This window comes from Psammomys obesus, unplaced genomic scaffold (genome assembly GCF_907164565.1).
Source record: "Psammomys obesus unplaced genomic scaffold, mPsaObe1.curated_primary_1811, whole genome shotgun sequence".
NCBI classification, from domain to species: domain Eukaryota; kingdom Metazoa; phylum Chordata; class Mammalia; order Rodentia; family Muridae; genus Psammomys; species Psammomys obesus.
Window position 1 is genome coordinate 505,045 of NW_026596129.1, and position 14,116 is coordinate 519,160.

General features: G+C 42.2%; 1 protein-coding gene across 1 annotated transcript; it reads left to right on the plus strand.

Annotated features, from left to right (window-relative positions):
* Positions 1-12,874: 12,874 nt before the first annotated feature.
* Tmem187 (transmembrane protein 187) lies at positions 12,875-13,414 on the plus strand. Its single transcript, XM_055591820.1, has 2 exons — positions 12,875-13,002; positions 13,225-13,414. Exons 1-2 carry the CDS (start codon positions 12,875-12,877, stop codon positions 13,412-13,414), a joined length of 318 nt encoding a protein of 105 aa, XP_055447795.1.
* The last annotated feature ends 702 nt before the right edge of the window (positions 13,415-14,116 follow it).

Below are 14,116 nucleotides of genomic sequence, written 5' to 3' on the forward strand. Positions count from 1 at the left end.
TTGTCAGAAGAGGGCATTTGGGCCCACTAGAACTGGAGTTGTAGATGGTCATGAGCTACTACGTGGGTACTAGAAATCAAACCCTGTCCTCTGAAGTAGCAGCAAGTGTTCTTAACCACTGAACTCTCTCTCTCTAGCCTTCTACTTATATTATTCTGAATTATGCATAGGTGTAAAAGGAACTTTTATTCACCTGTTTCAATTGTTATCTCGGAAGCTTACTGCCTAGGCCTAGCCCTGGAAAATTCTAGCTTCTGTACAATTTAAACTAGGCCTAGACTGTTTTCAGCCTCCGAGACTTACTGCTGAATAAGCTCACCCTTTCTAGTTCTTTTTGAGCTCTGGCTGGCTGGTTCAACTCAGCTGTTCTGGTTCAACCTGCTCTCCTAGATGACTTATTCAATCTGGCTTTTCTCTCAGCCTCTGAATTGCTCTGCTTGGCCTCAAACTAACTCCAGCAATATTTATTTATTTATTTACTTATTTACTTTTTTTTTAAATTTATTTATCTATCTATCTATCTATCTATCTATCTATCTATCTATCTATTTATTTATTTATATTATGTATACAATGTTCTGCCTGCATGTACACCTGTACGCCAGAAGAGGGCACCAAATAGATTGTTGTGAGCCACCACATGGTTGCTGGGAAATGAACTCAGGACCTCTTAAAGGGCAAACAGGTGCTCTTAACTACTGAGCCATCTCTCCAGCCCCAGCAATCTTTCCTAATCTTCTGGTTCCTCATTCTCTGGCTTTATCTGTCTTCACCTGTGTCTAGCTTGTTCTCTCTCTGTAAAACTGTCCCAGTAAAACTGCCTCCTCCCTCTCCTTATTCTCTCTGTTGTTCCCATAAGTAGCTTCCCTTTCATCTCTGTTCTTGTGAGAGTTGGGCATATACTATTCTGTCTAATCTTTCTCTGGTTCATCACTTTTTCTGCCTTCAATTAGACATCACTTTTTTTGTTTTTGTCTTTGGACATCACTTTCAAACGTGGGTGCTTCCTTTTACAAATTAAGTTACTTTGTAACCTTCATTGTTTTTGATTAAAGGCATGTACCACCTAAGCTTTTCTTTACCTGAAACTTGATCTATACCAGGCTGGTCTGAACTCATATCTGCCTGCCTCTGTCTCCTGGATTAAAGGCATATTTGTATTCCAACCAGATCACACAGACCTAGAAGGTCTTTGGATGTGATCTCTTGCCAGAGTACCCATGTTATGAATTAAAATTCCTCCACATACAGGGGTGTGTGTCTGTATGTAGGTATGTGCACATGACTTCAGATGCCCTTGGAGATCAGAGATCTCTGATTCCCTAGAGTTAGAGTTACAGATGGTTGTGAGCTGCCTGATGGAGGTGCTAGGAACCAAACTCTGGAAGATCAGCAAATACTTTGCAATTGCTGAGCCATCTTACCAGCCTCACGAATAACTTTATACTTAACATTTATGCTAAAAACTGTTAGGCAGCTAGAGGACATGTTGATTTTAACAAAGGTAGCTGAGGTGAAGACAAGTACCATCTAGCTACCCAGGAAATTAAACAAGGCTAGAAACCTAGAAATTATATTAAAAAAGGGGGGGGCACAAACATGAAGGCATAAACTTTCAACTAGTTTACTGTAAAATATCCACACCTATGCATGGTAGCACACACCTGTAAATCACTCAGGAAGCTAAGCCAGAAAGATCAGCAGTTCAAGGGCCTGCTAGTGCCTCACAGTGAGATCCAGGCCAGCCTGGGTAACTTAGTGAGACCTTATCTCAAAAACAAAGAAATGATCCCTAGTAAGCCAAATAACAAGCAATATATTTAAACACACACACACACACACACACACACACACACATTTTGGCTGAAAAGATGGCTCAGCAGTTAAGAGCACATACTGGATCTCAGAACATACCCCAATTGGTAGAAAATGGATCTGGCATGAGAATCTCTTATATGATAACAAATGTATTTCCAGGGTACCCAAGTTCAAATCTCCAGCACCCATGTTGGTGGCTCACAACTACCTATAACACCCCTCCAGGAAATCTACACTTCTGGCCTTTGTGGGCCAACACTCACACATACCCATACAGATTCATATATATAATTAAAATTAAGATAAACATTCAAAAAGAAAACACCTTTGTTATCATATAAGAGATAACAGCTTAATGTATATAATATAAAAAGATCCCCTGGGGCTCAGAACATAGCTCAGTTGGTAGGAAAGTGGTCCAGCATGAGTGGTTTGCCCAGCATGCATGGAGTCCTGGTTTCCATTCCCAGCAAAAAATGAAAGCGGTATGATGGTGTATATCCATAATCCAGCATACACGAAGTAGAGGCAAGAAGACCAGAAATCCAAGGTTATCTCAGCTACACAGTGAGTTCTGTGCCAGCCTGGGCTGCATGAGACCCTGCCTCAAAACATACAAAGAGTAAATTGACAAGAGAGAAAAAAAAAAACAAAACTTCCCACTAAGGACATTTCCAGAAGCTGGAAACAGAAATGTACACATACTACTAGTGTGTCTACCTTTGTGTATGGGGTAGGTAGGATTAGGGGCTGAGTTACAATCACACTTCCCCCTCAGACTGGGCCAACCCAGTCTGGTGAGAGCCAGGAGCAGTGCATGAAGTTGTTGATAGAAATGTGAATTGTGATGTCCCGGGAAAAGTGATACATGGATCAGAAACATAATTACTTGTCCACCTACCTGTGCTCTGCTTCCTTCTACCCAAAGAAGTGGCACTGCATACAGAATACAGAGGCAATACACACAGCTTCCAGCACTATGTGTCTTTAAGGCAAATTGAGAATGGAGATACAGCTGCAAGGTGATGTTGATTCTTTGAAGTCAGCCACAAAGACCCTGTACACTCCTTAAGATTGATGCATGACAGTCAACTGAGAATGATATGTGTGAAGAAGTGGCCAGAATCCTGAAATTCATTTCAGGTGTGTAATGGAAGTTTTGGTTTCTTTGCAAACTCATTAATGTTATGTAAATATGCTTTTGTTTTAATCCTAAGTGTGGGACTTTGGTTGGGCTATAGTTTGTCCACACCTATTAGTTGTCTCGTGTAGAGTGTGGCTTTCCCCTGCCGGTAACGGCCTTCCACGTTCGGCATGGAGAGAGGTGTAGTCTAGGACACTGAGAGTATAAATATGAGGCTGAGAATGAGAAGGTGTGGCATTAGGTGTTGGCGTGTGGTGGTTTGGAACTGATAGAGAGAAATGCTTGGGTGCAGCTTCTTGAAGAAGCTAGTTGCATCTGCGGTTGATGGAGATTTATATAAAGCCCTAAAAGGACCTCTTGACACTAACTAGCAGGGAAAAGTAAAGGGGTCTGTTCCCCCTCTCCCCACTAACCTTCTCTCTACCACATAAGGGTTGGGAGGTTAAAGCCTAAACACCCCAAATAAAGTAGAGTTTTTAAAAAGAGCACTACACAGGTGGTTGTGGGTAATGCTTACACTCTTCTTTGTACTTTCCTATGTTGTTCGCTTCCTTGCTCTATGAGTCTCTATTACCTAAGAGCAGAAACAATAAAACTTGGTTTGTTTTCTTTTTTTAAAGACAGGGTCTTGCTATGTGGTTCTGGTTGATCTCAAATTCTAAATCGTCTAGCCTAAACCTCCTGAGGGCTGAGATTCCAAGCACATATGCCCCCATGCCCAGCTAAGAAAACATTTTTCTCTTGGGGAGAAAATATTCAACAATAATACCTAAAAGCACTTTCCAGGCAGATTTTTGGCCCCCATGGTAGACACCTGTCCTTCTGATGCTCTGGGCTGTGACTTTTCAGCCAAATTTAAGCACTCTAGTTTCAGTTTCTTGTTCTGTAAAGTAAGGAATTGGTGCAGATGTCTTCTGAGATATCCCTCCACTAGCTTAGGAACTTCTAAATCATTAGGTCAAAGATGGGAGAGGCCCTATCTGGCAACCAATGATTGTCTCCCCAGCTGTATGGAGGGTACAAGAAACAGCAAGACTGAGAGCAGCAGTCACAAGGACTCAACAGCAGCCCCTCCCTCCAACAAAGCTGAGCCTTGTGGAGGTGCTGTGGATTGAGGGCTGAAAATAGGCCAAGTGAGACTCTCTTTCCCTAGCTTCTATTGGTTCCAGGCCAGGGATGACTGAGGCATTGGGAACTCCCAGTTCCAGCAGCTGGTACAGGCCTGCTGGCTTAGGAGGAATGAAGGAACCTTTATGGCTAAAGCAGGTCATACCTGGAGAAACTCCAATAAAAATGGTGGTTCTAGGCCCTGGTTTCCCAGGAGCTTTTTCAGCCCTTCTACTCAATCTGCATAGGTTCTAGGGCTTCTGGCTATGTTTAAATTAGCTTGCTGTAGGCTTGTTGCTTTTAACAAAGAAAAATACAGGCAAGCTCAGGTGGTCACTGATCTTCCCTCCTTTTGTGGCCACACCTCACCCCCTCAGAATTCTAGAGTAGTTCAGGCTACATGTGATTCTCATGTGTGGCTATATCTGTGTGTCCACCCAATAAGTTCAGCATGCCACCTTTGTCTGGTTGATGCCTGTCTGGTTGATGTCTCTGCTTGATGCTAAATAAAAACCAGAAGTTTCTCAGAATTATTGAATATATATTAGTAATAATGAAAACTAGAACAAAATAGTCGTATATGTAGCTGTCGTTTGCTACTATGTGGGTTGTTCTTTCTTCCACCATTCCCCACCCCTTTTCTTCCACCTCTTCAACCCTTTAACAGTAGATAACAGAGAAAAAAAGAATAAGGAGGACAGATCCCTAAATAAACTCAGAGGTTAGAAAGGGGGTTACATTATCATTAGACTACTTCTTGCTGATTAGGAGTATCAGCATCAGGGGATCTACTTAACAAAGCACAATCCACAACAACCAATAACCTACCAACCATTCATCCCACCTCTCAGGGTCCTAGTATTCATACACCCTCTGAAAACTCCCTAAAATTTCAAACATCACAAAATTTCAGAAACTATCTGCAGCTGGCAAATCCATGCACATCTCTGCTGGAGCACTAGGCAAATCATAGTCAGCTGCTATAGACAGTCCACACACCTGGGATTACAACAAAAATGTATTTTTATAATATATTGCTGTGTTTTTGTTCTTTTCTGTTTGGGGGGGTGGATTTTGTTGTTTTTCTTTGTTGTTGTTTGTTTTTGTTTTTCAAGACAGGGTTTCTCTGTGTAGCTTTGGCTGTCCTGGACTCGCTTCATCAACCAGGCTGGCCTTGAACTCACAGGAATCCCCCCTTCTCTGCCTCCCCAAGTGCTGGGATTACAGGTGTGTTCTACCATGCCCAGCTAAGAAGGTTTTTATTGTAAATATGAGGAAGAGTACAGCCAGAGATATCTGGAAGAATCCAGAACAAGTAGAGAGAGTAGGAGACTAAACATGACTGAACTTGGCCATGAGTGAAGAGAGAGGAAGAAAAGAGAGAGGTAAGTGCATGAAGAGAGAGGGCAAAAAGAGAACATGTGGCCAAAATGGCAATTTTATAGGAATCTGAAGCTGGGGGAAGGGAAGCAAAGCCTGGGGACTGGAGACATTTAGGGAAGGGGTACGGGGTAAAAAGAACAGAGGACCCACTGAGTGAACTTGGCAGCCAGTGTGAGTTTCAGTATGCTAGTAGGCACCACATTTAGCCATCTGTTCTGAGTTTCTTCTGGACTTGACAGTAGGAAGGTTCAAAAGCTCTCTGGGTAAATACAATTGTTACCAGGCTTAACAGCCTGAGTTTGATCCCCAGGATCCACATGGTGGAGGGAGACAACTAACTCCTCCAAGTTGTCCTCTGACTTCCATATACATGCCATGGCACATGTGAGTGCACACGTGTCCCCCTCCACACACAGAAGATCTCATGTAGCCGAGGTTGACTTTAAATTCACTATGTAGCTGAGGCTGGTCTCACATGCTGAATGCATGTGCAAGTTTACATACATTTTTTCTGCTCTTATAGACATACAATGATTTAATTACAGAAAATAAAGACTGAATATTTTCCTACCATTATTATTCAGTATGCAATATCAAAGTACTATGTCTATGGATTGCCAGAGCCCGCCAGCACAGTCAAACAGTTCCTGAGTGGGGAGTGAGAATTGAAAGAAAATAAAACACACACACACTACACATGGGATCTGTTTGAGTGGCCTGTCAGTAGAAACTGTAAGAATGGTCTATTCCATAATCCCTTTTCATAGTCAGTGCAAAGCACCTCAGTACAATGAAGGAGTTCATGGAGAAGTCAAACTTGTTTACCTCAACCACCTGTCTGTGTGATCCTCACACAAACAAAAAGAAGTGAACTTGGCAAAGCATCCTACTTATTCCAGACTCCAGGTGAAGTCCAAGGTGAAAACATGTTTTTCACTGAGAGCTCGATAACAAAACAGCCTGACAGACAAATGACCTTCCATAATGGATTGCCTTCTGTTAGAATGTTTCATTTTATGTTTTGAAATAGTGTCTCATGATGTAACCTTGGGTGGTCAGAAACCCAAATATAGACCCAGTTGGCCTCAAACTCATACAGATCTCCCTGCCTCTGCCTCAAGAGTCCTGGGATTAGACTGCTGGAATTAAAGACATACACCTCATGCCTGGAAGAATGTTAGGTCTTATTTATTTGTTTGTTTATCTTCTTTCTATTATGTAGCTCTGGATGTCCTAGTAGGTAGACCAGACTAGCCTTAAATTCACAGAGCTCTGACTGCCTCTGCTTTCTAAATGCTGAGATTAAAGGTGTGCACCACCATACCAAGCTTTGTTTGATTTTTTTAATTTATTTATTTATTTATTTATTTATTTATTTATTTATTTATTTATTTATTTGGAGATTGCTGTTTGAGTTGCTAGACAGAGTTTCAAAAATTATTCAGTGATTTTTTGCTTGAGTTTAGGATAGGAGTTCCAATGATTTCTGAAATAGTTCTGAATATACATCTACTATTTTGTACTATGCATTTATGAGAGGCAGAATTCTCAGCATTGACAATTATAAGATAAAAATGTCAACTCTGAAAAATGTTGACAATGTTCTGTATCCTACACCATCAGATGTGGACAAGATTCCTTTTTACGGCTTTTTTTAATGTATTTTACACTATGTGTATGGATGTTTTACATGCATGAATGTATGTGCACCACATCTGTGCCTGGGGTTATGGATGGCTGTAAGTCAACATGTGGGTGCTAGGAATTGAACCCAGTGCTAGGAATTGAACAAGTGCTCTTAACTACTGAGCCACCTCCCCAGCCACATTCTCTCCCCTTTTTAAAGACAGAGTCTCGATGTGTTCTCTAGATAAACTGGAACTTGCTATGTGGACCAGACTGACCTCAAACTCAAAAGGTCCTGCTTGCTTCTGTTTCTGCCTGCCAACTTCTGGGATTAATGGTATGAACCACCATGCATGGCCAAGATTTAATCACTTATGTAGTAGCAAATTAGCTTTCCTTTTTAATAAGTGATAAAAAATTTTTATATATACCCAAATATTTTTAGAATAAATTTCTTATTTATTATCATTAAGTGTGTGATTTTGTGCCTAATATATACACATATATTTTATATATATACATATATTACATGTGTGTGTCTATATATAGTGGTCTTTTTAAAAACTCTTCTTTACTTGGGGTGTTTAAGCCTCTACCTCCCTTCCATCAAACCCCCAACCTTAAGTAGGATAGACAAAAGCTTAGTGGGGAGAGGGGGCCCAGACCCCTTTACTTCTCCCAGCTAGTTAGGGTCAAGGGTTCCTTTAGGGCTCTACACCAATCTCCATCAACTGCAGATGCAGCTAGCAGTCTCCCCTGAAGTGTTTCTCTCCCTGTGTCTGCTCCACACCCCCGCACCGTCTCTGGTCTGTACAAACTGCTATATACCACACACCAACACTGAACACCACACCTTCTCTTTCTCGGCTCTCATAGTCATACTTTCAGAGTCCTAGACCACGCCCCTTTCTGTGCCACAGATGAAAGGCCATTACCAGCTGGCAACAGCCACGCTCCACATAAGACAATTATCAGCTGTGGACAAACTATAGCCCAACTAAAATCCCACACTTAGGATTAAAACAAATGCATATTTACATAACATACAAAGAAACCAAAACTTCCATTACATATTATATATAAATATATATACAATATACATATATTTATACACACATATATACACATATATGTATATACATACATATATATGTGTATAATGTATATATATACATTATACACACACACATATATATATACATATATATATGTATATGTATACACACACACACAGGGTTGTATAAGAATGTTTTTGGTCAGTGGAAATTTGTTGTTGTTGTTGTTTTGGTTTTTTTCAAGAATGGGTTTCTCTGTGTAGCCCTGGCTGTCCTGGAACTCACTCTGTAGACTAGGCTGGCCTCAAACTCAGAGACCTGCCTACCTCTGCCTCCTGAGTGCTGAGATTAAAGGCATGTGCCACTGACACTCTGCTATGAGCAGAAAAGGTTTAAGCAGCCTTGGTATACGTTGTGGGTGTAAACATTTTATTGTTGTTGTTTTGTTTTAATCCCAGGAGTAGGATATGGAGCTGATTCAGATTGTTCACAGTGGCAAACTATTTGCCTGGTGCAGGCTCTGAGAGGAGCTCTTTGCCAGCTGCCAGTTTAAATCTGAAGACTCTGGAGAGAGAATAAATGCCAGAACCCAGAGAGTGTTGGGGAGCTCTGAGAAAGAAAAAGGCTGCTGCTTCTTCCCCCTTGCTGCGCCTGGTTGTTAGTTGTGAGACAAGAAGTTGGAGATCTGGGGCTGGAGAGATGGCTCAGTGGTTAAGAGCACCGTCTGTTCTTTCAAGAGACCCAGTTTCAATTTCCAGCACCCACATGGCAGCTTACAACTGTCTGTAACGCCAATTCCAAGGGCTCTGACACCTTCACACTAATGCACATAAAAAATTAAGTTATTAAAAAAAAAAAGAACTTGGAGATCTCCTAAAACAAGTATTGGACTGGCTCCAAGGATCCTGATGACCCTGACCAGCAGGAAGCAGCTAAGAGAACTGTACGCACTCTCTCACTAACTCTTTCTATCTCCTACCTGGTGTTGGGGTATTGGAAGGAATTGAGGTGGAGTAGGGAGAAAGGGATATAAGAAATGTAAATAAAAGTTTTTAACAAGTATGCCAACAGATATAAGGTATTTGCAGCCTTTAAGCTAGCACTCCCGATGAAACAGTATTATTTCTCAAGCAGGTGCCACTTGCAAACGCCAACAATATCATCACTGGACCCAGGTCCTGAAAGATGGACAGAGGTGAGTTAAGGCACTGCATCTGAGCCCTTTGCTGGTATTTTGGTTTAGTTACGACTCTCCCTTGAGATGTGCCCAGCCAGGACAGAACACCAGGTCCTAAAGCATCTCAGAGATCACATTAATGGTCATATGCCAGCTCAGGAGGCTCTGGTGATGAGGTCTTAGGACACTAAGCAGGTGCCTCTAGGCACCCTGGCCTCACTGGCCATTTAGCAGAGACAAGATGTCTTCTCTCCTCTGGCCTCTCTATTGAACTTTTCACTTATCCATTTGATCTGTGCAGGATAAACCTGCATTGTTGCCTATCAGTGAATAAGAAATGCTTAAACAGTATTTGAGGATACAGAGACAAGACCCCTGGGGTCTACAATTGGAGAGATCCTGAAGTAAATAAGTAGGTAACATGAGCTTTCTTCAAAAGCCCCCCTTTATAGCTCATGAGTTGTGGCTCATGAAAACTAAAGCAGGAGGACTTCAATCTGAAGCCCAGCTGCACTACATAATGAGACCCTGCCACAAAGTTCCCGTTACAGGGCTGGTGAGATCGACAAGCCCAACTTGAGTTTGCTCCTTAGGACGCACATGATCACATACCAAGAGAGAACTGACTCCTACAAGTTGTCCTCTGACCTCCATGGCAAAACAAAACAAAACAAAACAAAACAACACATAAAAATGGGTAACTTTAAAGAAAATCTCCAGTATAGACTAGATGTGTTTTAGGTAAAAGATGGTGAGATGGGAAAAAAGAGAGAATTGATAAATGATCACCAGAAGCAATTTGCTTTCAGTTGGCAAGGCCAGTAATATACCTTTACATTTTTCCCTCAAGGATATGCTAACTCTTCTGCCCTGTCTCATAACTTAGTTAGAAGAGACCTTGATTGTCTGTCTCTTCCACAAAATATTACACTGGTACACTATATTGATGCTACTATCTTGATTGGAGCAAGTGACCAGGAGGTAGCAACCACTTTGAACTTATTGGCAAGACGTGTATCAGAGGATGAGAAATAAATCCAACCAAAATTCAAGGAGCATCTATCTCAGTGAAATCCTTAGGAGTCCAGTACATGGCTCCTCTCACCACCAAGAAAGAAGCACAAAGTTTAGTGGCCTATTTGAATTCTGGAGACAGTACATTCCTCACTTGGGTGTGTTACTCCAGACATATAACAAGTGACTCAGAAAACTGCTAGCTTTGTGTGAGGCCTGTAATAGATGACTCTTCAACAGATCCAGCAGACCTAATGGTATCGGTCCTCCTCCCAAGGGTCCAGCCCACCAGTGAGGACAGGGGGTTCAGGCTGAGGGGGTGAGAGGCGTGGAGTCACTACACAGACCCCGGGAGTCGGGTGAATGAAAACTGAGGGTGAGTGCCTGTAGACACATTTATTCCAGAAGAGAGAGAGCAGGATTTATAGTTTTGGGCAACCAATCAGGTTCTTCCACACCATCTTCAAACCTGCCATATTTTATTCTTCTCTGGGCAGGCTCTCCAAGTCAGGTCACATACTTTCTGCCAGACTACTTCTGTAGTCATATCAGTGGAAGTTGCCCCAGCCTGTGAGCCCTGACAGCCCTTTGCCAGGAATACCCACACAAAATGGTAGTTGAGGTGTCAGTAGCAGGTAGGGATGCTTTTTAGAGCCTTTGACAGACCCCTATAGGTGAATCACAGAAGTTTTGCTGATGGTTCTGCACATTATGCAGGCACTACCCAGAAGTCAACAGCTGCAGCACTACAGCCCCTTTTGGGGACAACCCTGAAGATACTGACGAAGGGAAATCTTCACAGTGAGTAGAACTTTGGACAGTACATGTGTTATTACAGTTTGTTTGCAAGGAGAACTAGCCAGACGTACAACTGTTCGCTGATTCATGGACTACAGCCAATAGGTTGACTGGATGGTCAGACACTTGGAAAGCACATGATAGAAAAATTGGTGAAAAAGACATGTGGAAAAGAAGTATGTGGAGTATGTGGGCAGATCTCTCCAAATGGGCAAAGGCTGTGAAGATACTTGTGTCCCATATAAATGCTCATCAAAAGGCAACTTAAGCCAAGGAGGAGTTCAATAACCAGTAGACAGGATGATGTATTCTGTAGACAGTCAGTCTCTTTGCCTGGCCATCTCTGCCATTGCCTACTAGTCCTGTGAACAAAGTGGCCATGGTGGCAGAGATGGGGGGTTATGCAATAACCTGGACTTCTACTCACCAAGGCTGACAAGGCTATAGCTGCTGCTGGGTGTCAAATCTGCCAACAGCAGAGACCAAAACTGAGTGCCAGATATAGCACTAGTCTCCAAGGTGACCAGCCAGCAACCTGGTGGCCAGTTAACTACACTGGACCACTTCTTCCATGTAAAGGAGATCATTTTGTCCTTTCTGGAATAAATACTTGTGACCAAAATCAAACAAAAGCTGTAAAGCTCCTTCAGAAAAACAACTCTATAGATAACAGAAAACAATCACTGTTTTCTACAATAATTCATTTAAGACCAAAGTACATCTAGAAAACAACTATCCATTCTGGTGTTTACCCTGGATATAATGATTCTACCAGGATTCCACTACAGCTATGCAGGGTCTACTCACACTTTAGCACATTTTCTCTTTAGGACAGGACCTTCGGCGTTTGTTTAAATTTATCAGAAACAAAAATACACAATGGAACAGGAGAACATCACAGACCTTAGACCAAAAGTGGCCTGATACTGGAACAGATGCCATAGTGAAAGCTGATAATCATGCAGCTTGAGGACTGTGGGCAATGGTTTTTAAACTCTACTTTTTTGGGGTTCCTAAAGCCTCTACGTACATTCCAATCCCCGAAACATAGGTAGGAGAGAAAGAGGATTAGAGGAGAAAGGGGACATAGACCTTTTTACTTCTACCGGCTGGGTAGGGTCATCAGGTTTTTTGGGGGAACAATAACAGTTTCAGTTATCAGGATATCCAGTAGTCCAGCAACAGCAAACCGATAAATGTAGCAAAAGATCTTCTTCCTTTGAAGCGCTTTCTCTGTCTGTCTCCTCCAAGCTGTCATGGGTTCTCTCACTGGGCTTTCCTATTTATACTCTCAGAGTTCTCAGAATTAAATTATCTCAATCTGGCAAAGTCCATGGCACTCTCTGAGGCAATTATCAGCTGTGGACAAACTAAGGCAGTCCAATTTCCCACACTTGGGATTAAAACAAAAACCTACTTATATAAATAACATAACTTACATTTTGTTTTTTGGGGTTTTGTTATTGTTGTTGTTTTCAAGACAGGGTTTCTCTGTGTAGCCTTGACTGTCTTGGAACTCACTATGTAGACTAGGCTGGTCTCGAACTCACAGAGATCCAACTCCCTCTACCTCCCTGAGCACTGGGATCAAAGGCATGCGCCAACATGCCTGGCTCACATTGGTATTTTCTTTTTGCAATTTATATATTTTTTTATTTTTATTAATTACAGTTTATTTACTTTGTATCCCAGCTGTAGCCCCATCCCCTCCCAATACTTCCCTGCCTCTTCTTCTCCTATGCCCCTCAACACATGGGTATTTTCAACAGCCTGTTTATAGAAGTGGCCTATGAACACTATTCTGAAGCACCAGTGGCCAACCTGCCCATGCCCTTCAATGTGATTATTAACATGGTCAGCATGCTCCTGGGAGTGTACTGGCTATGAAGAAATGCCAGTGCCCCAGGATGCCCTATAGAGCTGCAGAGAGTTCATTACCTGAAGCATATCTTTGCCAAGCACAGCCTTGGTCTGTAACCCTGTTCAGTGGCTGTGGGTCTGCATCCAGACACAGCCCACTGCCATGCTCAAACAGTGGCTTACTTTGCTCACTTTTGCATGGCCAGGGGCCTAGTGCTTCTGTGTTGAATGTATCTATCAAGTTACAACCTTGAGAACAAGATACAAGAGTTTGAGGTGGCATTGGATGCTCATGTAGTAGCAGCGATTAAAGAGGCTTTGTGCACACACAAGCAGAACAGTAATATCTCCACAGCCACCTACTTAGCTTTAGGCTTGGTCTCTTTCTTGGGCTTTGAAGTCCTCTACAGTGGAAGTTTTGGTTTCTTTTAAAATGTGGTTATGTTGCCAGGTGTGGTGGTGCACACCTGTGATCCCAGCACCCAGGGAGTGCTTGAACTCAGAGATCCCCCTACGTCTGCCTCCTGAGTGCTAGGGTTGAAGGCATGTACCACCACTGCCTGGTTAAAGGCATACTTACTTAACTTAAAAATTTTATTCAATATGTGTGTGTATGTGTGTATTCTCATGTGTACACAGACATGTAGAGGCCAAAGGAACAACTTGCAGAAGTCAGTTCTCTCCTTCCATTGAGTGGGTGTTGAGATACATTTAATTCAGGTCATCAAGGCTTGGTTGGCAAGCACTTTTACTTGCTAAATCATAAATCATCTCAGAGGTCATTAGTTTTTTATTTTTTGAGACAGGGTCTCACTGTGTATCCCAGATTGGCCTGAGACTAAATATGTAGACCAGACTGGCCTCAATGTTACAGAAGTCCATCTGCCTTTGTTTCAAATTCTGAGATTAAAGAGGTGTACCACCACACCCTGCTAGGTCCTTGTTTTTTGTTTTTAATCTTTTATTATTCTTTGACACTTTCATACACATATAGTGTATCCAAGTCCACAGGTCCTTGCTTTTTTTTTGGAGGGGGGGGTTCACATTGTAGCTCAAGTTGATTTAATAAAAACATACTCCTGCCTCTACCTGCCAAGTGTTGGGATTAGAGGCATTTCCCACCACACCCAGAGA

Bases quoted from the DNA above. Each gene is read 5' to 3' on its own strand.
- Tmem187 (XM_055591820.1), top strand. From the start codon at position 12,875: ATGGGTATTTTCAACAGCCTGTTTATAGAAGTGGCCTATGAACACTAT. The intron at 13,003-13,224 runs GCTATGAAGAAA...GTATCTATCAAG, and splicing joins ATGCTCCTGGGAGTGTACTG to TTACAACCTTGAGAACAAGA.